The sequence below is a fragment of the Oculina patagonica genome, chromosome 1 (assembly GCF_052425735.1).
Source record: "Oculina patagonica isolate OP01 chromosome 1, crgOcupat, whole genome shotgun sequence".
In the NCBI taxonomy this organism is placed as follows: Eukaryota; Metazoa; Cnidaria; class Anthozoa; order Scleractinia; family Oculinidae; genus Oculina; species Oculina patagonica.
In genome coordinates this window covers 43369492-43394738 of record NC_135758.1, presented here as the reverse complement: position 1 = coordinate 43394738, position 25247 = coordinate 43369492, and the positions used below count along the sequence as shown (strand labels likewise).

General features: G+C 39.6%; 1 protein-coding gene across 1 annotated transcript; it reads right to left on the bottom strand.

Annotated features, from left to right (window-relative positions):
- Positions 1 to 3883: 3883 nt before the first annotated feature.
- LOC144632787 (uncharacterized) lies at positions 3884 to 11848 on the bottom strand. Its single transcript, XM_078491515.1, has 6 exons — positions 11458 to 11848; positions 9853 to 9970; positions 9252 to 9389; positions 7709 to 7946; positions 4307 to 5000; positions 3884 to 4229 (listed from the first exon to the last, which is right to left on the bottom strand). The coding sequence occupies exons 1-5, from the start codon at positions 11797 to 11799 to the stop codon at positions 4619 to 4621; spliced, it is 1218 nt and encodes a 405-aa protein (XP_078347641.1). The 5' UTR covers positions 11800 to 11848; the 3' UTR covers positions 3884 to 4229; positions 4307 to 4618.
- Between the last annotated feature and the right edge of the window lie 13399 nt (positions 11849 to 25247).

The following is a 25247-nucleotide window of genomic DNA, read 5'->3' as shown; positions in this document are numbered from 1 at the left end:
AGGTCTTTTTCCAAACCTCTGATAAAGCGCCATCGAATAAAACGCCGGCCACTATTTTCCTCCCCCTCGTATTCCGCGACATCAAGAAGGTTTAAAATCTCATTCTGATAATTTGTTACCACCCGATTTTCGTGTGGTACAAAAGGATCAAATTCATTTTGAATGTTCTTCCTTTTTTGCTCCTTCTTTTCCTTGCGACGAAGTCGCTGAGGGGGTTTTGGGTGATACTTTTGTGAAAGCAACGGTTTTAGCAAACGCTCTTGCACTTCAAGAGGGATCGGCTCATCCAGTATATTACGGACAACTTCACGAAGTGGGCCCGACATTTGAGGCATTCGCTCAATTTGTTGCTCAACAAACTCGTCAAATAGACTTGCTTTGTTCGCGGTCAACAAGGTCTTGCTGAAAGCCATGTACCTAAAAAGCACAAATGTTCAATTGACATGAAGCCGCGAGCGGCATGCAAATTTGTGCGTGGGTGTCGGGGGTTTACCCGAATAATAAATTTAGACGTTGTAATGTCATGGCTCATCGCCACCTGTCAAAAAAGCGTCTAATTCAGTGTGGTATTTGACGAATTACGTTAAGAGCGTGACGTGACAGTCAAGGGCATGTTTAAACATGTCAAGGGCTTGCCTGAACATGGTATGCAAATTTTGTTTTTTCCGCGTGGGTAAACAAAGTCGGGGAATTTACCGTGACTCATTAACACTTGCCAAAAAACGAACTCCAGCTGCGATAAAAGCGGTTACTTCTGAGGTGTTATTTGTCTGACTCACCTATTACTACTGAATGTCAATACGGTACAACAAAAATTATAATCTCGAGGCAGAACAACTCATGGCACTAAAAATTGCTTAAGTGTTAATTCTCTGCTTTCTAAGAATAGAAAATAGTTCGCGATCATCTAATAGCTTTGCTTTTGCTTTATACGAAAGAAACGTCAATATATATCGTGGTTGAGTGCGAGTAATAACGACGATATAAGCGGAAATGTCGAGAATTTAAAACTCAACTGCAAACCAACAAGACATTTGCAACAACTGAACCTGTTGTTGGTCGCCACGAGGAATAGCTTAATATAGATTAAGCGTCGGAAGGGCTTTATTTCAATATTCACCCTGAGGATGACTGAGTTGAAATCGTTTGATCTTTTTTGTAAATATTTTATTAGTTTTAGCCTTTAATTAAACTTTTAAAAATGCTTTTATCAGCAGCAAGCGAAACTGTACACTTGGTCAGTTCCCCCTTTCCTGTGCGTGCCCCTGTCTGTCTTCGCCTGGGCGTGAGGGGTTGGACTGGGGTGGAGTTGTCACAGGCGAAATGGGATGGGTACGGATGGGATCACACCTGGCTGGGACGGGATGGTGGGAATCTGGGAAATGGCGGAAATGGAATGGGGAAAAATTTGGGCCGCGGGAAAAAATGGGATTTATGGCCCCTTCAGGACCCTCAAATAACAACATAAAGCAAAAAAGAAAAAAATTCAACTTAAGATCTCGAAAATTTCACAAAAGAATCTGATGCCATGCTGGCACAAGTTCATCAAAATCGTACGGAAAAACTTTGCAGGACTCGTTTTCGCTCAGCTCATCAAGCTCGATATCTTGTGGGTCGTCCGTCCAGGTGCCAAAAAAGCTTGTAGAAGAACAGATGTCCAATGATTCATCCTTGGAAAAAAGCACTTCTACAATGTCTGCTTTAGCTTCTTGATTTGGCTGAGCGTTTCAGATGATCTTTCACAAGGAAGAACCTCGGCACTTGACGAGCTTTCGTCGAATGACGGTGAAAGACTCTTGCATGGCTATACAATAATAAGCCTGCCCGCTGTATTAGCAGGCTGAATTTGTGAATGAGGTGTTGAATTTTCTTCATTGCTTGAATTGCTGCTTGAGGCTCCCAAGGTTCTTACAGACCACCCAGCGATCTCTGATGACGGGCTTGCAGGACATGAACGATTTGAGCCCTCTTGAAGTGCCAGTGTTTCGATGCAACCTGCGTTTCTAACATTGCCACTTTTACAAGGCGATACACGATTTGTTGGTTTGGGGACTGTCGTTGAAGAGCGTAATTTTAGAGCTGTGCCTCGGTTCTTCAAAGACGCGTTTGATAAACGACTTGTACTTGCTTTCTGAATCTCTGGAGCTATTGCAGTTACGTTCTGTTTTCTTTTCGGACTCGCTGTAAAACAATTGCCCATATCGACAACTTTTTTTAACAAACTGTATGTACACACGATAGTTTATACTTGCAGTTTTTCAGCTGGGAGTGTGTTAACTGAATTACAATTGTTATGTAACTAAACGATTGACGTCGAAATTAGAAAAAATAGTTGCAATTGAGTGCGCGCGCTCACGAATCGAAACTTGGCGATTTTTCAGAAGCATTTTGTGTTCCCAACAAATGTTCGAGGTTTTCGCAGCATGGAAAGAAAACATAAGTTTGACCGCTCGTTCACCTAAGAAACATCATGAGCCATAATGTGTCCGCAACGATGTGTCCTTGTTCGCCAAGGCCTACAAACCACATTCGATACGGCGTTTTAACCGTCTCTATCGCGCGCCCTCGATTACAAGAGATTTTTTTTCTTGCAACTTGCAACCTAACAAACGCTAAATTGCAAGTTGCCTGAAAGCCTGCGAGAGCAGACGGCTTTTTCGGCCGAAAAAGCCGTCTGCTCTTGCAGGCTTCTAACTTTGAGACCATAATAAATGTGATAATTTAAATTTTATGGAGGTTTGAAGGCGTTTAAAATTGAGATGATTTGTATATAATTTTGCAACAACTAAGATCATTCTAGCGCTCTCATTGGTCGAGAGCTATGGTCAACAACGCAATGATGGTTTTTAAAAAACTTGACAAATTGTCGCGAGCATTTAACAAAACGGAAACCGGCTAGTTTTCAAATCTCATTTGAGATATTTACAGCAAATATTTCTGACGAACTAGTTGGCAAGCTTTGTCATCCAGCTAACATGTATTGTTTTCTAAACTTTCAGACAACCATGAAATCTCGAACCAATTGTCTTAAAATTAGCAATTAAATAATTCCATAATCCTTTTTTTTTTCATTTTCGCAAATCAATTTGTGGACAAAATCACTTGCCTATGAAATGAATTTGATTGTCGCTTTATTACGTCTTTACTTCTTTCACCTGCTTGGAGATGCATTGGTTGTAGTGAAAGTGCATCTATAAAGCTAGGCACACACTAGGGGACTAGTCGCAGGGACTTATCCCTTAGTGTGTACACACTAGAAAATTGACCGATTTGTGGAACTATTGGTCCCTGCGATTAGTCCCAGAAATCAAACCAGCTTAATTCGTGGGACTTGTCGCAGGGACCAAAACTGTGGTCCCTGCGACTAGAATTTCGATGCAAAATACGAGTACACACTAGGGGACTGGTCCCCAAAGCAAGTCCCCGCGGCTAGTCCCCTAGTGTTTGCCGACTTTAACGGACGTCTTCTTACTGACAACATTCGACACAGTTACATCAAATTGTGATTAAAGTTTGGAAGATGTTTCTTTGTTAAGAAAATCACCATGCCGTTTTCAGGACATTATACGATCCCGAAGATTTTTCAAGATTCTTTGTTTGTTACTACGAAGGCCATAAGGACGTTTCCGACTATTTTTCGAACTTTTCCGAAGATAAACGAAGTTTCCCGAAGACTTCCCAGAAAGTTTCAAAGATGTTTTCACTCACAAGACGGAATATCTTGACAAACCAATTTTACGCTGCACTCACGATATTTCGCCACCAAAACGTGGGGGGGGGGGGGCTGAGCCCCCTCAAAATTTAGCTTGGAGGGCTACAGTCTGCGTTTGCTAATCAATAGACTAAGAAAGAAAACCAACCAAGACAAACATCATCGTGTTTTCCAAGATCCTTTAATTGTTATGCTTTATATTTATTACATATTATTCAGTATTTTTTATTATCCGGCTTACAATTCAACTAACAGGACTAAGAGGTCCTTATAGAGACGTTAGTCAGACCGATTCGCTTAGACAAGTGAAAGGTACCGAGAGTCTTCGTTCAACCAGGCAATAGTTTGAGTCACCATCATACCGTCTTCTATTCTGTGCTAATCTAGCCGTAGGTTTCAGTACATTTCAATACCTAAATTTTTTTTGCTAAATGAAGGCGCACACGGAATTTTAGCCAGGAGAAAATCAGGTGGCTCGTTAACAAATTAACCGGATGTAAATCCAAAACGTGTCCAACTAGCTTAGAAAGGCAGGCGAAGATTAACCAATCAAAACTAAAAAATACAGCTATTTTATTTAAAGCAAGAGTTAACCTTAGATCTATGGAAGGTTGTTGCCAAGATCACAAAAAAGTCAAACATTTTTTAATCGTTATCTTTCCAAAGGTAATTTCTAGGACAAACAAGACGTTCAATACTGCGAAATATTTGGCCCCTCAGCACAATATCCGTCACTTATTTGGTACAACGATTATATAAAAGCTTAAATCGTATTTGTTATAAAGATGCCAACTTCTTAGTGTCAGTGGTGAAGATGAACATCCCCGGGCCGGTAAACGTTCTATAGCTTAAAAATAATGTTACAATTTAATGTTCATAATGAAAATCCATAGTTACTTGTTTAAATCAAGGCTCCTTTATTTGCACATCACCATAGACAACATCTTTAAACTGGGCCCACGAATGAACCAGGCCTGGTGTTATGGAGCAGTTTGCGTTCTGAGCAGCAATATCACTCGCTGACAGGACCGTACCCCACAGATTGACTTCTGTCACTTCACCAGGCCCAAAAGCATCGGCTATTTCGAACCCTCCTCCCATGTTGTCTTGATCTTGTCCGATGACAACAGTTCCCCCAGATGGGATTATGTGGTTTATCATAAAGCCCGTTCCATTGTCCGCGAGATGACCATCCTCATACAACTGCCAGTCACCCTTTGTGTTCTCCCAAGTAGCACAGATATGGTGCCACTGGTCGTCTTCAATTGTAACATTGGTGTCCACCGCACTAAAAAAAATTCATAAAAAAAGAAAGAAATATATCATTAACTCGTTAAGACAGTAAGCAGTAGCTGATGGAATATTTATCTTTGGATCAACATACAGTAGATTCATATCTGGGTCGACATAATAGCTTTTTAATGAGATTAACAAAGGCTCAGAATTACAGTGGCGCTGCCTAGTTAACTATCACTCATGGAAAACGAGAGCGAGTAGTCTAATTTACAGTGGAACCTCGATTTTCCGAACTTCTATATAGCGAAGTCCTCGGTATAACGAACGATTTCCTTCAGCACGGCCAAAATTACAGTAAGTTGTATGGAACAGAACCTCGATATAACGAAATCCTCGTTATAACGAACACAATCAACTGAAGAAGCCCAAACGTAAAATATATACAAGTTATGCAACGCTTTCGAGTGGTAAAAAAAGGTAAAGTCTGTCTCCGAGCCATGAGGCCCATACAGCCGGAGCTTATCCCGGTTTCAGTAGCATTAAGCGACTAGGAGTATTGCTACTCCCCCCTGGATGGGATGCTAGTCCATCGCAGGGTTACCCCCCAGCAGTAAATTCGCCGGTACCCATTTATACACCTGGGTGGAGAGAGGCACTGTGAGAGTAAAGTGTCTTGCCCAAGAACACAACGCAGCGTCCCGGCCAGGCCTCGAACCCGGGCCGTTAGACTCGGAGTCGAGCGCGCTAACCATTAGGCCACCGCGCCTCCCACAAGTGGTATACTATGGAATATCCCACGACTCACTTGTATTTTCTCGGTATACACACGAGCCTTTAGGCGAGTGTGTATGCCAAGAAAATACAAGTGACAAGTGGGAGATTCCATAGTATACCACGAGAAAGTGTTGTGTAACTATTTTATACCATGCCATAGAAAATACGCTTACTAAATTTCGTCAAGAATACAGTCGCAGCGCACTATGGGAAGGTTGGGTTGAATACCGTCGAATATACAACGGCTTTCCTGTATTCTGATTGGCTGTATTTTCTATGGCATGGTATAAACTTCGATATAACGAATAAATGTCAACATGTGACGAAAGATGAATGCGAAATATCATCTTTGTCTCTTATAAGTTAGTCTATTAATTTCTTTATCTTTGAAGGCTTCTTGTTGGGAAAAAAAGAGCCCAATGCCCTGGTTTCTTCGTTTACCAACCACTTCAACTGATATTTGTCCTCCGTGCTTTACTGAATAAGTAGAAGACAAGGCACATGGCCCACGATCTGAAGTGTTTTGTTGCCATGTTCACTTTGAGGAATTTCGTAAATGGAAGACGCATTTAACTGATGACCTTCTTCATTTGAAGTAATCTCTTATTGGCGTCTCAATTTATGTGTAGTTTTAAGCAGTTTTGTTTGCCTGTTCAGTTTCTAGTGCCAAAGCTATGTAAAGATCTTTACTGAGACAATAGCTTCGTATAGACATTTTAAAGAACGAATGCTTATTAGTTATTGTTCAGATCCGGAAAAGCTGAGTAGTGCAACGTAACACCGTTGAACATTCATTATTAACTATACCTCGATATAACAAATATTTTGGTTGTTTTCCCGAAAATTCGTTAAATCGAGGTTTTCGATAAACGAACAAATTTCCCCAGTCCCTTGGCACTCCGTTACTAGTAAATCGAGGTTCCCCTGTATTTAGCAGAAACTAGCTAAAGAATTGTAATCCAAAACCTACAATTTGAAGTAATTCTGATCCAAAAATCAAAAATTCAAGTCTTTTTAACAACGCGCACGCATCGTGTTCTATCAGCGTTTATAGTCAACCACTAAATTTTCTCCGATTCTGATTGGTTTAAATTAATCATGTGACGCGATAGTGTTCGTCTGCCGGAGGGCACTATCAGCCCTTATAGTTCACCACTAAATTTTCTCCGATTCTGATTGGTTTAAATTGAACACGTGACGCGATAGTGCCCGTCCGCCGGAGGGCACTATCAGCCCTTATAGTTCACCACTAAATTTTCTCCCATTCTGATTGGTTTAAATTGAACGTGACGCGATAGTGCCCGTCCGCCGGAGGGCACTATCAGCCCTTATAGTTCACCACTAAATTTTCTCCGATTCTAATTGGTTTAAATTGAACACGTGACGCTATAGTTCCCGTCCGCCGGAGGGCACTATCAGCCCATAGTGCCCTCCCGTGAAAAATGCCCGGATCGATAGTGCCCGCTCGTGACTGTTTTTTGTAAACAAGCTGCCTGCAGACAAAAAACCCAACCAAATTCACTGCATTTAGTGGGTTTCTCGTCTGGTTTTGTTTCGTTTGTTAAATTTCGGCTTTCAATTGAGTTTTTTTTCTTCAAAAGTAAAAATAATTCACGATGCTTATTTTTGTATGTGCGCGCGGAAGAAAATTTAGTGGTGAACAATAAAGACAATAGAGTGTTTCTGTCTCGGAACTATCGGTCTGATAGTTGCCCCTTGGAAATTTGATGTTCTTAAAACTAGCATATTAGCCCGAGAAGCGAAGCTTTGGGGGCTAAAATTTGTTTTAAGAACATCAAATTTTCGCGGGGCAACTATCCGCCGATAGTTCTTTGACAGAAACACTCTATTGTTTCTATTGTTTAAATAGAAAACAGCGGGAGAACCAATCAGATTCGTATACTTCCAATAGAACACGGCTGAGTTTCTACTAAAAAGTATTATGACCCTTCAGCCTTTTTACAAAATTAAAACACTTGTAATTACTTTTCTGATTTTTCGTTTCCAACGTTGATTTCAATATTTGGAGCAGAAAGGCACACATATATTCCATTGCCTCTGGGTGATTTAGAAGCCGCATAGCTGTACAGACATTGTTCAGTAGAGTTCACATCCTTCAGTTTCACGAAAAAGCAGACTGTGAATGCGGAGAGACTGGAATTAACTGTATTTGTTTTGTTGGCGTAATCCTGAGTGGAATTCCCCGGAAATATCATTCGATACGCTGTGGATAAATGATCGATAAGAACATGATTTTTCTTAATTAAATCGCATTTGCACTGGACATAAAATAAACTTGATTTTGGTGAATTTTACTTACAAGGTCACAATTTGTGTTGCATGTACTTTTGAGAAATTGGTACAGAGTCGAAGCTCCCGTAAGCGGACACACTCGGGACCCGAAAAACGTGTCCGTAACTGGAGCTGGCCGCTTACGAGAAAGGTTCTCGTGAGCGGCCACTACAGATGTAGGGGATAGATGGCCGCTTACGGGAGCTTACCCAGCTAACAATAACCGGACGGACGTGGATGGCGACAAAACAAACACTGAAATGTGGTACTGTAATTACTGTAAAATCATTGTGACGAACGACGATGTGAAGTTGATTAATAATAACAAGATATAGAGGTTGTTAATAGGATTTTCTTTGGGGTGTCCGCTTACGGGAGCTTAAAAACAAAGAAAAAGTCTAAGTCGTAATCTCTGTAAGTGTCCACGGCCGCTTACGGGAATGTCCGCTTACGAGAATGTAAAAATACAGAGTTTGTGTGGGAGTTAAAACGGGGCTTCAAACATGGCGGCCGTAAGTAGAGCTGTCCGCTTACGAGAGTGTCCGTTAAGAGAGCTTCGACGTATTGGAATGAAAATTTTGGATATAACACTGCCTGTAGATGTAATCGCGAATCGAAAGGTTATCGTAAGTTATTTCATTTCTCGTCAAATGTTCTGGCGAGCATCTTCAGATTTCTTACATAAGTTTCCCTTTGGATGAACATGTATTACACAATGCTATATACCTTATTCTTACTAATTTTCGCGCGTACTTAATTTTGCGAAACTTCGAGAGCCGAATTTCGCGAGTATTAATTTTCGCGATTGCAAGAAAAATTAAAGCAAGGGTGTATTAAATTTCGCGATTTTCCCAGTGTATTCTAGGTCAGTCGTCAAAAACTAAGGATCTACTGGAAATACACAAAGGCTTGGTTCAATGCAACTTCGAGGAGCCTGCAAACGAAAACTTTGGTGATTGTACTAAAGAAGTCTTGGCCGATTTACAGGCTAAAGAAAACAGCAATCAGAGGAAAGGTGCTAGTCGAAAACAAGACGGAAAGATATTTTCAAGGATAGATAGTTAAATTTCCAAACATTTCAAAGTTTTGTTTTGATATAAAGTTATGGTATCAATTTTCGCGTGTTTAATTTTCGCGCAATATTTTATTTTGGGCGTATTAAATTTCGCGAATATCGCGAAAATTGGTACTCGCGAAAATAAGTAAGAATAAGGTATTAGCTAGTAACCATACAGACCTTTTGTGCACGGCATTCCAACTTCCCTTTCACACTGTGTCCCGTTAAAACCTGGTGCGCAGCTGCAGTTGTATCCATTCACTTGGTCCGTGCAAGTCCCGTTGTTCTTGCAAAGTTGACTTGCACAATCAACAATGTCTGTGTTGGAGGAAAGAATGAAAATAACTAATTATTGATTTTCTATGTAATGTTCCTGAACGCGTTAAGACGAAAGCATTTTGAATAAAAATTCGCCGGGTCGACGGAGCCATGGCGACTATGGGTGAAAGTCGAGAAGGAGCCCAAACTACGAACAGGAAAAAGAAGAAGCAGCCCAATTCTCCACTAGGAGAAAACGTAAACGTACCCTGTTCATACTAGAAGGGAATAGGGGAGCATTTCCATCTCCTACTTCGAAAGTATTTGTTATCATCAATTCTGAAGAGTTTCCCGGCTCTGCATGTTATTTTTTGAATAACACAGCACTCAACAAAACTTTGTTTCCATCACATGGCAAGCGATTATTTTGTCAATTTCCCCTAGATTAATTTGAAGGTAAATGTTACTTTCCAAATGAATTATCCTGATCGTTGCTTTAGCTTAGAGGAAAACTATCACTTACCCATTTGAACTTCACACTTGACCCCAGTCCACGGTTTTTTGCACACACACGAGTAGGTTTGTTTTTTCTCATTAGACACACAAGAACCGTCATTTAAACAGCCAGTCACTAGACAACCCTAAATAGAAATAACAAGAGAAATCTATTGAATACGCAATAAAATAATAATAAAAAAACTGAGTTAAAATTAAAATTCGTGCCACCTCATGTCACCTCACCTCAGCGGCGAAAAAAACTCGTCATTTAAATTCGGGGAAGGTATTATAAATCCTCTAGCTAGAATGATGATGGTCATGATATTGAAAAATTGCCCTACGATGAGTGTAATAACAAATACTCCTGTAAAGCTAACAGCAACTCTCGGTAGATTTCTAAGTGTGGAATGGTGGATCTGCGGTGGAAGAGTCGGTTAGTTTCACTATAAATATGCCTCCTTCCTTGTGGAAATTCTTTCCTATCTCAAGAATAAAGGGTGACTGAGAGAAAGATGGATGAAAAGAAGCCGACAAAACTGTACGGTTGCTTTTCTTATTTTACACAGCAAGTGCGGCATTACTCAGTCATTCAGTCAGTAAGAATCTTTCCACAGTAAATCATAAAATGTCACCCTTCGAGTAACTTTGAACGAATCAACAAGATAAAAAATTGTGCCTTTCGGACTAATGCACCCTTCGGCCAAATGTCAAATTTGGTTTGCAACCTTTCTTCATGATCAATACCTTTAACAAATGTTAAATTTTGATCGCGTTTGAAAGTTTAATGACCTTGTTTGCATAACAATATGTTAATTTTAACACACTTTTTTGAAAGGATCGGGAAATCCAGGCGTAATGTAATGTTCCATCTTTTACAAAGACATACAGAGGTGTATCCAAATTTCTCAATTATCACAACGGTACTTCTTGTCGTTTTAATATTTCCATGGTCTCTTCCAAAAGCCATTAGCGCTAAGATGGTCATTGGAGGTATTTACAGATGGCCTGTCATCCACGTCAAACTTTGGAAGATCACTAGAGATAGCTTTCTTTCATTTTCTTAACTTTGGCAAGCATGAGTTACCGCTTTGCTTTTTTTGTTTTGTTTTGTTTTGCTTAACCTGAGAAGGCAAAGAGCTAAAATCCTGGCCAAACGCATGACACAAATTTAACGCAACATGATCTGTCAAACGTACATGCCAAGTTAATTCTTCTGCTTAATATAATGCTTAACTCAAATAAGATAATGTTTCTTCGATGCATTTAAAACTATTTCAATTCTTGACTGTTTAGCTAGATTTGGATTACAGCAGATAGAAAAAATATGATTTCTACACACACATATATCACGACTGCCTATTGGCATCAGTTTGAAAACAAGCTTGCTTGTGTCGCTGCCAACACATAAAAACGTGCGAGGCAGGAGAGCCAGGCACTTTAGTTTGTCTCGGATGAATTAAAAGTGCACGTCGAAAAGCTGTTCGCGGATGCTTGTTGCTCAGGTATCCCTGGCTTATTTTGTAGTTCGAATTCCCTCCCTTAAACCCCCTTCCAATAATAAATAACTATTGTACAGCGGAAACGAGAACCACTTCTTGAAATAAAAAATTGAAAGTACTGTATAAATTACCTTCAGAAGCATTGAGAAAGTTACGCCTTCTTCTTCATGGAACTTGGTGTTTTCGTTGATGAGCGCGCTGTGGTGTTTGTTCAGTTCACACGTTCCTTTGCCGTCTTTCTCGGGAGACACCTTGAAGTTTGTAGAACTGCACCACGCAATTCTCAAACACGACTGGCTGCACGACATTAAACTGGGAGACTCAAACCGTTTCACAACGTACTCCTTGAGCCGTTTATTTTCCCGCGTTGTGAAGTACGCTGAACGACATGTTGAATCATCATCAGCGGCAAAAGCTGCAGTGTATATGATGCTCTGAAACAGGAAAAGTAGCAAGACGTTTTTTGCTTCCATCGATAGACCTGAAGTATTAATCACTTTCAAACTGTGTGTAACAGTTGGGCATTTGAGACTGCGATAATCTTCTTAGCTCTAAATAATTAATTAATTAATAGGTGATTCTGTGTTGAATAAAATTAAGGCAGTTCATTAGTAAACAGGTGTTCCCAAGATGTTAAATTTTCGTCTGCAATGAAAATTACGGTGTTTTGCGATCCCTTGAAACAGGAAAAAAAAGCAGAACTGTAAAACAATAAAAGTGCAAGCAAGATAGAAATTCTCTCTAGATACTTATTCGTGTGCTCAGTTGAGTAAAAAGTACTTTTAATGTTAATAGTTAGGTGTTGGATCATTAAAAATATAATATTAGAATATTTTAGGAATAAGGGACATAAAAACTGTACGACTTGCTTTCCTTAGTTAACTGATCAATTATAATATTCTCGTAACCTTGCCATTGTACAAACAGGTGTAATGTTTCCAAGGAACCAGTTCACCTACGAAATATGTGTGAATTGCTGAAAATAGTATTGCATAGGCAAACGAACACTTTTACTTACTTGTTTTTAATTGCAGACCTTAAACTGGATACTTATAAACTATATTTCTTATTTTAATTGGGCTCAAACATATTTCTTGGGCATCATTGCCGGTTTTAATTTATTCTATTTTCCAGCTGTGTTACTTACAAAAGGTCATTATGTACACACGGATGTCGAAAGAAACAATAAGATAAAATTGGGGAACCACTTTTTGTAACCGCGCTCTTTTTGGTAAGAGTTGCGCTGGATTCTACTATACACTATTAAATTTCTGTCCGATTTTTATTCCTAATCATATAGCTGTCAGTGAATCCTATATTGTCAGCGCAACTATTTTTCCTTAATTTCTGAGAATCGTCCAATTCGGGATTAAATTTGGATACTTTCAATTAGGACTTTCAGTTAAAATGCACGAACTGTCCAATATAAGAAAAATTGCACAGTTTTGACTTAGCCAATTGAATTCAAGAAAAAACAAGAAGTGACAGATATTAGCCAATTAGCACAAAGCGTAGCGTCAGCCCTGAATAAACTTGGCAAATTTGCCTCTTTTTTTCAAATCCTTCTAAGCTTTTCAGCAATAGTATTTAAAAAGAGAAACTTTATACGTTGTCAGAAGAAGAGCTAGCTGTACTAAGAAGCAAAAACCAAGACCAAAACGCTTTCAAGAGTACAAAACTGGACTGATCGTCAGTGCGGTTAAGCAAAGCAAGAAAGCTGGAAGATATTCATCGCCATGAGCTAGGTGCAATTCTTTGTCGCTTTTTTTTGGCTGAAATTCGAAAAGAAAAGACGGCGACAAGTACGAACGAGATAGTGGAAAGGAGTATGTAAGATTCAAGAAGTTGTAAAGCTCTTCGGACACTTTGTTTACGACTTTCATCGATTGATGCAGTTTTTTCACTCACTTTGCAGCAAGCTTCGCAAACTCAGGTTAATAAAATTGCACTGTTTTGTTTAAGTTTTATTTGTGAAGACAATGCTTTGAGTGAGTTGCATGTTCTGTGCTATGCCTACTATTTTTTAATGGTTTTCCCGTTCTGGACGTAAGTTTATTGTTTGCGTTGGATAGACTAGCTATATAATTAATATGTAACTGGACTACATGCTTGTCCAATTTAGAAATAATTAGATTCAAAAAATTCCTTTGACAGCCAAATTGGACTCGGCCTACGGCCTCGTCCAATATTGGCTGCCCTCAGAATTTTTTTCATCAAATTATTTGGACAAATTGGACAGCATGTAGTCCAATTACGTATACAAACTTTACTTGTTTAACTGACTTTTTACGATGTTTTAGTTGCAATGTTTAATTAATGAAGATGAATTTTTCAACAATGACACGAGCATGGGACAAAGAAAAACTCTGAGTCCCCGACGGGAATCGAACCCTTGGCCTCCCAGATACCGGTTTGGTGCTCTAACCAACTGAGCTACGAGAGGCTCGTGGTGAGCTGGGCCATTTACTAGGTTGATGTAACACGCGTCCTGTATACTGCTAGGATCAGCAATGTCGAAATCATCAAGTGTGTTGTAGATAATAAAGATGGTAAATTTTAAGCTCGGTGATAAATAATGAAGATGACATTTTCAACAATGACACGAGCATGGGACAAAGAAAAATTCTGAGTCCCCGACGGGAATCGAACCCATGGCCAACTAGATACAGGTTGGGCGCTCTAACCAACTGAGCTACGAGAGACTCGTGGCGAGCTGGGCCATTCTACTAGGTTGATGTGACACGCGTCCTGCTTACTGCTAGGATCAGCAATGATGATTTCGACATTGCTGATCCTAGCCGTATGCATGACGCGTGTCACATCAACCTAGTAAAATGGCCCAGCTCACAACGAGTCTCTCGTAGCTCAGTTGGTTAAAGCGCCCAACCGGTATCTGGGAGGCCATGGGTTCGATTTCCGTCGGGTACTCAGAATTATTAGGGACTTTAAGATACCTGGACGGCTGACCTCGAGAACGGCTGACCGGAAGTAATTTTTCGCGTGTAGCGTATATTGCGCATGCCCGCTCCACGCACATTGCCGTCCAGCTCCGTCCAGCTGTTGTCGAGGACGTGAGAAGTAGAGTTTTGCCGTCCACCAGTGAACGGGAGTGCTTTTTGTATGATTTCGTTTAAAAATCTCATTATTTTTTAATTCTGTTACTTTGTTAGGTGGTCCTTTATGGTATTCTTGGTTTGGTACTGATAAAAATTTAAGAAGTCAAGTTTTATTTGCGGTTGCGAATATATTTGCTGTGCTTGATGTGCTTTGCATAAACGCTGATGGCGAAGCCACGTGCGTAAAATTATGAACTTTCTTGTGTGTGTTTCTACAAAACTTCCACTTGAAATTTGTACCCTGTGAATGAAAATAGTGCTTTCTGGTCCCAGACTTTGGGCTAGAAGCGCCAAATGTTTTTCTTCGCATGTTTTGGACTAAGGAATTATTGATCCACTAACGAAGCCGTCCTCCGTTCACAAACGCCGGCTCTTAACGTTGGAAGTTCCCGCCACGAACGTCGACATCGGCTCAGTCCTTCTCGCGAAATTCTACCGTCCTCGCACCGTCCTCGAGGTCAGCCGTCCAGGTATCTTAAAGTCCCTATTCTTTGTCCCACGTGAACGTGAACGTGAGAACGTGACTTGTCCCTAGGCTGGCTCGGTTCTGAATATAACTGACGTAATTTTATATTTAAATAAGTTAACAGGTGCCGCTATTGTGCAGCCGTGTGATCGTTCGGGTTGGAATTGTTGGTCGTTGTTGGTGACTGACACTGTGAAAATGACTTCTGCTCATGTTGTCGAAACATCAGTCACCAACAACAGTTCTTTTCGAAAATAATCTCACTCGGACGATCACGCTATAAAAACAACAGACACTCCCGCCTTCAAACCCATTTACTTTTACCACAGTTATATAATACATAGATTTAGGCTGGCCTAAAAGCAGAGCTCCCCAGTTATTTAATTTTTCACTGGAGGTTACAATGTTTCCATTCTGATAAATATGCCGCCAAAGGTTAAGATTTAATGTATACGCTGACCCATAGGTACAAGACAAATTTAAATCGCCCATGGATGTCAATACGCCCATGTATGTTAAATCGCCCATGAATGTCAATACGGTACAACAAAAATTATAATCTCGAGGCAGAACAACTCATGGCACTAAAAATTACTTAAAGGGTTAATTCTCTGCTTTATACAAAAAAGAAACGTCAATATATATATCGTGGTTAAGTGCGAGTAATAACGACGATATAAGCAGAAATGTCGAGAATTTGAAACTCAACTGCAAACCAACAAGACATTTGTAACAACTGAACCTGTTGTTGGTCGCCACGAGGAATAGCTTAATATAGATTAAGCGTCGCAAGGCCTTTATTTCAATATTCACCTTGAGGATGGCTGAGTTGAAATCGTTTGATCTTTTTTGTAAATGTTTTATTAGTTTTAAACTTTTAAATATGTTTTTTCAGCAGCAAGCAAAACTGTATCAAACTTGAGGTAACAGTTAATCTCAAACAACACTTTTATTTCCTTGTAGCAAGTAGACTTTTAATTCCATTCTTGTACTGTTCTGAATTCGCCATAGAAGGCCCTGAAGGGGTTAAAAAAAGGAACTGGGGTTTGGGAAAGTTGTCACTGGGAAAAATGGGAATTGGGTCACTGGGAATGGGAATCACAAACTAAAAACAATGGAACTGGGATTGGGATCTGGGAAAATTGGGAAAATCATGGAATACAATAGGCTGGAAAATGGATTTTGGGGGAAAATTTGGGGTACCCTTCAGGACTTTCAACTTAAGCTCTCGAAAACTTCACAAAAGTTTGCAGCATCTGATGCCATGTCGGCACAAGTTCATCAAAAGTTGTATGGAAAAACTTTGCAGGACTCGTCTTCGCTCAACTCATCAAGCTCGATATCTTATGGATCGTCCGACCAGGTGCCAAAAGAGCTTTTAGAAGGACAGATGTCCAATGATTCATCCTTGGAAAAAAGCAGTGGGAGGCGCGGTGGCCTAAAGGTTAGCGCGCTCGCCTCCGAGTCGAACGGCCCGGGTTCGAGGCCTGGCCGGGGCGCTGCGTTGTGTTCTTGGGCAAGACACTTTACTCTCCCAGTGCCTCTCTCCACCCAGGTGTATAAATGGGTACCGGCGAATTTACTGCTGGGGGGTAACCCTGCGATGGACTAGCATCCCATCCAGGGGGGAGTAGCAATACTCCTAGTCGCTTAATGCTACGGAAACCGGGATAAGCTCCGGCCTGTATGGGCCACTAGGCTCGAAGCAGACTTTACCTTACAATGTCTGCTTTAGCTTCTGTGATGGTGAGCGTGTTAGGTGATCTTTCACAAGGAAGAACCTCGTCAGTTGACAAGCTTTCGTCTAATGACGGTGAAAAGCTCTTGCAGGGCTGCACAATAATAAGTCTGCCCGCTGTAATAACAGGCTGTATTTTTGGCGAAGGTGTTTCAGTATTCTCGTTGTCACTAACTGACTGATAACTGCCGTCTGAGTACTCTTCATTGCTTGAATTGCTGCTTGAGGTTTCCAAGGTTCTTACAGACCATCCAGAGCTCTTTGATGACGGGCTTGCAGAAGATGATCGATTAGAGCCCTCTTGAAGTACCGGTGTTTCGATACAACCTGTGTTTCCCACAAGTCCACTCTCACAAGGCGATACACGATTCTTCCTTCTTCTCCAAGGTTTGGGGACTGTCGCTGAAGGGCGTTCAACCCTTTGTAATTTCAGTGCTGTGCCTCCGCTCTTCAAAGACGCGTTTGATAAACGACTTGTACTTGCGTTCTGAATCTCTGGAGCTATTGCAAACAAACTGTATGCTCGCACAGCAGTTTACACTTGTGCTACTGTGATCAAATTTTCACCTCTTGATATTTTAGTCGTTTTATGGAGATTTTAACGAAAAATTCAAAATGGCGTTTTCCGTTTTCAAATATCTATTTTAGTTCCGGAGATATTCAAGCTTAAGAAAATCGCAAAATATGCAAATTAGGGGACTGATGACGTCTACTCAACTCAATTTTATGTTAAGTACAAAAATTGAATTATCTCAGTCATTTTTTTGCAGAGACCAATGAAACTTGGCAGACTTATAGTTCTACAGAAACCACACTTTCAGTTTGGAATAAAATTACGTTACCATGGCAACCCACTCTTTTCCAGTCCCCTGCAATTTATTTTTAGTATTTTATTTTTTTTAGTTCAGAAAAATGTAACCCAGCCAAGACGACTGCCAAATTCTTTCATATGCTCGCCAAATCACCCATGTAAAGCATCATTAGCCAATTTAAAAAAAGAATGCTAGAATCTGCCAGAAAAGCTTTTAGCATCCAGGGGATCTGGAACCTAGTATGTCACCATGGTAACCAAATTGTTAATTTTAAATTGTGAAACACAACTCCCAGAAGGTTACTGCAAAAAATCAGAGACTTGTGATAAAAATTGGCTTAGATATCACTTTCTTCATATTTGATGAAAATTTGGTTGAGTCTATGACGTCATCATTTTGCTAATTTGCATATTCTAAAAACTTGAATATCTCTGGAAAGGAAAGAGATATTTGAAAAAAATAAAAAGCATTTTTCTTCTCATAAAGAGTACTTGTTAATATGTTAAAACGGCCACAAAAGGAAAGATACGAATTTCATCACAGTAGCACTTTAACTGGAGGTGTGTTAAATTACAATTGTTATGTAACCAAACGCTTGACGTAGAAATTAGAGAAATACTTGAGTGCGCGCGCTCACGAATCAAAACATGGCGATTTTTCAGAAGCATTTTGTGTTCCCAACACATGTTATTAGGATTGCGCAGCATGGAAGGAAAACAACTGTTTGTTTTGTGTCCCGCTCTCTGCTCACCCAAGAAACATCATGCGCAATAATGAGTCCGCAACAATGTGTCATCGTTTGCCACGGCCTATAAACCACATTCAATATAACAATTCAGGCTTATTCTAGTGCGCTCCCTGTAAGAGTTACAGAAAAAAAAGTTCTTGCAACTTTCAACGCAACAAATGCTGTATTGCCAAAACTCACGTCACACAATACACACTCCATTTCTGCAACCTGCAATGCTAAATGTAGAGTTGCAGGTTGGAAGAAAAGTAGAAATATCCTGTGATTCTCGCAAAGTTTCCACACAAGTTGCTGCGTATGACTTGTCAATCGCAATTTGCAACGCAATTAAATTTGTTTAAATAAGCAAATCAAAACGCGTCCTTCCTTGCAGGAGACTTCAAGATTATCGTTGCGTTTACAAAGTCACCAAAATAATGGGTCGCCCACTACCTCTCGGAACGAGTTAATTTATTGGTTCTTAAAACAATAGATAACAGGTGACAACAATGCCCCTAGCTCTGAATAACAATAGAGGTAGTGTTTACAGCGGGCGAATGAAAATAGAGGTTCCAGAGAGGTAGTGTCTTACTGAAAATAATTGCTTCATGTCACATGACTTTGTCAATCGTACATAATGGTCTCAGTGCAAAATGGATGTCGGAAATGACAAGAGCATGGTAAAAATAAAAAGAAACATTGCTAACTTTAAGACCATAATAAATGTGTTAAACTAAATTTTTTTGGCGGTTCGAAGACGTTTAAAATTAAGTGATTTGTATATATCTGGATTTTTCAAAACCAGGTAAATGGAATTTTTACCGTTTTAAGGTGGCTCGACCCAGTTTTTTTCTAGCGATACCTAACAACTTTGAAACCCTCATACTTAAAGCGATTAATGTCAATGACAAAACTACTACATCACATGCATTACACATAGACTGAACTTCAATATGATATAATTTTTTTGGCGATCAGAATGAATATCACGTGGCAATGACGTCACACAGGGTTTTGCTCTGAATCGATTTTTAGGCGGTAACCGCATTTTCTCTCGAGATCCTCCACGCTTCGTATTCCTTGGGTGTTTGCCTTCATCTCAGTGGAGTTTCATCGAAATCTACAAGAGGAATTTTGAAATATCTTGAAATTTCTTTTTAGATGGTATAATTTATGCGTAAAATAAAGTCAAGACATCATATAAAGAAATTTGCTTCTTTTTTATGTTTAATAAGAGGATTTAGCCCCCATTCCTTTTAGAAATGTCCCATATACTACATCCAAACCTTTAGAAGAAAGTAGACTTGCGCGATTTCAAAATATTTGAAATATATGAATCATAGTGAAGCTCAATGTTTACCTCTGTTTACAAATTTTCCGCCTACTTTCGCAAAAAAGCGATTATTTCAAAAACCCGTCGATGAATTTTTTCCAAATTTTTTCAGGGTGACAAATAATCAGTACAACACACAATCCCTAAATTTCATGCTCATTGAAAATATCTAAGGTTGTCTAAACTAAAAGCAAAATTGAGTAAACATTGAAGCGATGTCGAAGTTTTGAATAATTTTGTGCTCTGGGATTTCCTATTGTTTTGATTTAAACACAACATCGAATTCCTGTGCACCACGCGTGTAATGACCACGCTTGGCTACCCTCCGAAAGCTTTCCGAAATAGTTCGGAATATGGTAATATTCTCATCGAGTTCAAGTAAACAATAATGGATGAATGAATACATTTCCAACTGAAGAAAGCAGTCGCACAACACCAAACTCAAAGCCGGTTAACTTTTATCTCAGCCAAGACGTCGACCTAACAAGAAAAGCTAATGCGTGACAATTTCTTTTCCATAGTTCCATATTTCGGAAAGATTTCGGAAAGCTTTCGGAAGGTAGCCAAGCGTAGTCATTTCACGCGTGGTGCACAGGAATTCGATGTTGTGCTTAACTCGAAACAAAAGGAAATCCCAGAGCACAAAATTATCTCAAACTTCGACATCGCTTCAATGTTTACTCAATTTTGCGTTTAGTTTAGACAACCTAAGAAATTTTCAATGAGCATGAAATTTAGGGATTATGTGGTGTACTGATAATTTTTCATCCTGAAAAATTTTGGAAAAAATTCATCGACGGGTTTTTGAAATAATCGCTTTTTTGCAAAAGTAGCCGTAAAAATGGTAAATAGAGCTAAACATTGAGCTCTACTCCGATTAAGATATTTTCATATTTTTCGAAATCGCGCAAGTCTACTTTCTTCTAAAGGTTTGGATGTAGTATATGGGACATTTCTAAAAGGAATGGGGGCTAAATCCTCTCATTAAACATAAAAAAGAAGAAAATTTCTTTATATGAAGTCTTGACTTTATTTTACGCATAAATTATACCATCTAAAAAGAAATTCCAAGATATTTCAAAATTCCTCTTGTAGATTTCGATGAAACTCCACTGAGATGAAGGCAAACACCCAAGGAATACGAAGCGTAGAGGATCTCGAGAGAAAATGCGGTTACCGCCTAAAAATCGATTCAGAGCAAAACCCTGTGTGACGTCATTGCCACGTGATATTCATTCTGATCGCCAAAAAAATTATATCATATTGAAGTTCAGTCTATGTGTAATGCATGTGATATAGTAGTTTTGTCATTGACATCAATCCCTTTAAGTATGAGGGTTTCAAAGTTGTTAGGTATCGCTAGAAAAAAACTGGGTCGAGCCACCTTAAGCGCAAATCGCTGTGGACGCGTTTTTTCTCGCCAGAAACTATCTCCAAACTCGACGATATAAAAACTAAAGGGAATGTCACCTTTCAGCGCTATTGTTCAATTTTTTTTCCTTTATTGTTGCGTTTTAAGCCAGTTCGCACAGTAGCGTACAAGTTCAAGAAAACTGACGTCACTTTTCATTGACCCGGTTTTGCAATAACTAAGAGAATTCTCGCGCGCTCACTGGTCGAGAGCTATGGTCCCAACGCAACGCAAGGGTTTTTTTTCAAAGACTTGAAAAATTGTCGCGATCATTCAACAAAACGGAAACCGGCGAGTTTTCAAATCTCAATTGAGACATTTGGAAAAAAAATATTTCTGATGATCTAGATGAAAAGCTTTTTCATCCAGAAAACCTTTACTTTTTTCTTATCTTTCAAACAACCATGAAATCTCGAACCAATTGCCTTAAAATTAGCAATTAAATAATTTCATCACTCTTTTTTCCATTTCGACAATCAATTTGTTAACAAAATCACGTGCCTATGAAATAAGTTTGATTGTTGCTTTATTATTGCCTTACTTGCAACTTTTTCACCTGCTTGGAGCTCAAGCTGCATTGGTTTAAGTGAAAGTGCATCTTTAACCGACGTCTTCTTGCTCTCAACATTCGACACAGTAACATTAAATTGCGGACTTGTTCTGTTTGATTTCTCCAGTTCGGAAGATTTATTGCATTTCACCACAAATGTTGAAGCGATGTTCTTTGAGCTACGGTTGTCTGTGTTCTTGAGATATCCATGTACCAGATTTGTGTAGATATATGAGCCGTTGTAACTTCGGTTGACTGTTCCGCAATCATTCAGTCCAGTTTGTAAAATAATGTGACTGTGGTTAAGCTGCCGTCCTGTGCACGAACTGTTGTTTAAGTGGAAGGAGCTGTGATTGAAGTTTGGTAGATGTTTCTTTGTCAAGAAAATCACCATGCTGTTCCCAAGGCATTCCAAATGTATAGATCTGTCAAGTTTGGCATAACCTGGTGTATGGAATTGGACAATAAAGAATAATGAGTTCAGTAAAGTACAGTAGAATCTCGATTTTTGTCGCCGGCCACGCGGGCTAGGAGTTTCGAGAAATCTATATTCCACAATTTAAAGGGACTGTGTCACGGCTGAGATAAGTTTATTTTATTACGTTAAACTTGATGTTTGCAAAAAATTACTTTTATGAATCTTATGACAAAACCATAGCTTAATTACAACCAAATGTGTTTCCCGGACGTTATAATTTAAAGTCACAAGCAAACGATATTAACTTTGAGAACTGTTCGGCCCAACAATATTCCAAAAACCAATATCACAAACCGTTTCAATCTTCGAGTTCGCTACTTTCGACCATCTGTACCTTCTTTTGTACTTGCTGTGTTAGTGAAATGTTCCCTCACTGTTTTAAGAGGTTATTGTTATATTTCACTGAATTTAATGGTCATTTCCATGCCTAAATTTGGCTGAAAACCGTGAGACAGTCCCTTTAGGAAAAACTTCGTCAAAGGCTAGTCGTGGAATGGACTAGCGCTCATACAACTGTGACTCTAGCAAGTTTCCTGGGCTGGAAAAGCGACTAGCAGTACATGATCTACTCCCAGATTTAACAACAATTTACTGAATACCATTTTTAATTTGAGAAAGAGTTACTGGCAAATCATTTAATAAAACCTTCTTCAAAAAGACATAACACAATTATTATGTCGATTACAACGTCACCACTGTGACCTAATTAATAAGTTGAAAATTATTCCATGTAACTTCTAACATAACACCATATAACTTCTAAAATCCTGTCGAACAAAATTGTTCCCAGATAAATTTTTAGATGGATGGAGTTAAATGTAAAAAAAATAATTTTCAGGTTTCAAACCTTTAAAACCGTGCAAGCATTTTCTGTTGCTCTCCCCCTCCTTTGTACCCCCACCCCTCCCTGCACCCCTCACCCCCTCTCTCTGCGACCGGCTGAGTAATGCAGGCTCCGACGCTTTTCAGAGCCATTTCACGTTACGTTCGTTTGCATCCAGAAATAATTTAAGTCGAATACAGGGACAGTTTGACACTGACAAAAGCAACTAAATATATAGAAAGCTACTCTTCCAACTCCAATCGCGTCGTCAGGACTCGTTCTTTCAAGATCTTTTAAATTCATTCAATTTCATTCGTAAATACGTCAGATTTTTAAACGCGCTAATATAGATTTTCATCGAAATTATATTGTTATTGATCTACTATATCTGTTAAAAGTTCAGTTAGCTTTATACTCACCATCTGCACTCCCAAACTTCCAAAATATTAGTTCAAAACAAATCAAAATAATTAAAAGTGCTTGAAACAAATCAACCATAGTCTTCGAGAGTCATGATGGACTCATTTTGTTGTCATCAAATTTGCAATTTCAACTAAAACTAAATATCGCTAATATATGCAAAATTATTCGTCCCACGTGCATTGAGGTTTCAGCCCAATGAAATTCTCTCAGCCCAATTCTATTGTTAGTTTACCCTTTATTATTTGCGTGTCCTTCTTCAAATTCTACGGAATGTCACACAGCTTTGAAACGAAAATCGCGCGTATGGCTTTCTAAAGCACTAGAAAGACAAAATATGGACAGCAGGTAAGGTTTCAAGCTTTATTGTAGCTTTTCAAAAGAAAAAGGAAATATTTTCAACTCATTTTCAAATCCATACAAACGCTAAATGCTCATAGTACGCTCAAATTTTAAATCCATACAAACGCTCTGAAAGTACGCTTAAATTTTAAATCCATACAAACTCTAATAATACGCTTTGGTCAACTGTGCTTTCATGGGTTCGTTCTTCTCGCCGCGAAATGAAACTCACGAAAGCGTTGCCGTTGCCCGTGGGTAGAGATAGAAAAAACTTCCTCGCGCTAAGAAACAATCAGATTGCGAGATTCGTTACCGTGTACTCTTGGTATAAAAAAAAATGTATGTACAGTCGAAGCTCTCGTAAGCGGACACCCTCGGGACGCAAAAAAATGTCCGTAACTGGAGCTGGCCGCTTACGAGAATGGTTCTCGTAAGCGGCCACTAGAGGTATAGGGGATAGATGGCCGCTTACGGGAGCTTGACCGTGTTTCAAAATGTAACCGGACATGAAAGCCGACAAAACAAACACTAAAATATGGTACTGTAATTACTGTAAAATCATTGTGACGAACGGCGATGTGAAGTTTATTTATAAAAACAAGAAACAGAGGTTGTTAATAGGATTTTCTTTGGGGTGTCCGCTTACGGGAGCTTAAAAACAAAGAAAAAGTCTAAGTCGTAATCTCTGAAAGTGTCCGCGGCCGCTTATGGAAAAGTCCGCTTACTAGAATGTAAAAATACAAAATTTGTATAGGAGTTCAAACGGGGCTTCAAACAAGGCGGCCGTAGGTAGAGCTGTCCGCTTACGAGAGTGTCCGTTAAGAGAGCTTCTACTGTATTTATATGACAAAACGGCCTTCGCATAGGGCGCTCTTGGGGCTGGGAGAGAAAGACCCTAGGAACAAAGGTGGCTGACATGTGTCAAAAGGTCTCAAGAAAGAAATGTTACCATAGAGGTGAACCGCAAGTGAATGATTTATTCGTTTCTTAGTTGTTCCTTGTTGGCTAGACACTTTATTGCGGGCCCAAGAGAGGCCAGCAACCCTAATCTTGACAGTGACCAGCGGATTGCGTATAACGCGTGCGCGCCACGTTTATAAAAGGCTAGTTGCAAAGCGGAAGTTGAAAATTTTGTTTTTCCACCAAGAACGATCAGAATGCGTGAAATGTGTCAATCACAACAGTTTGTCAAAGCACCGGAAGTTGAAAATCTGTTCTTCAAGAACGATTAGAATGCGAAACATAAGTCAATCTCAACAGTTTGTCGCATAAGATCAAGGCTTCTGTCACATGGAAGATTGGAAATTACGTTTCGCCGACGTTGGTTAGGCGTTGGTTTTGAGAAGATTTACTGTGATTGTAAAAAAAACCCCGGGGGGACTCCAATATGAAACGGACGGGGATGCTCGTCGGAAATTTTGAAAAGAACCCCTAACCGAGACCAATCTGGGTGTGGCTTTAGCTTTTCTTGACCCCTAAAAGAAACCAAAAAACTAAGAATAGAATTTATATTTGTATATTTCTTCGTGTGTAACCCTAAACGAGACTATTATGGCTAAAAATATTGACGTTATGCCTGGAACACCCTAAGTGAGACCAACAATCCGAAATTTACACCCCTAAGCGAGACGACGAGCCTCCCCGTTTTTTTCATTTGCGAGTCCTCTCCCCTCCCCAATCCGGGAAAAATTCCTTACAGCACTGA

Bases quoted from the DNA above. Each gene is read 5' to 3' on its own strand.
- LOC144632787 (XM_078491515.1), bottom strand. From the start codon at position 11,799: ATGGAAGCAAAAAACGTCTTGCTACTTTTCCTGTTTCAGAGCATCATA. The intron at 9,390-9,852 runs GTAAGTGATAGT...CCTCCAACACAG, and splicing joins CAAGTGTGAAGTTCAAATGG to ACATTGTTGATTGTGCAAGT. The intron at 7,947-9,251 runs GTCTGTATGGTT...ATTTATCCACAG, and splicing joins TGGAATGCCGTGCACAAAAG to CGTATCGAATGATATTTCCG.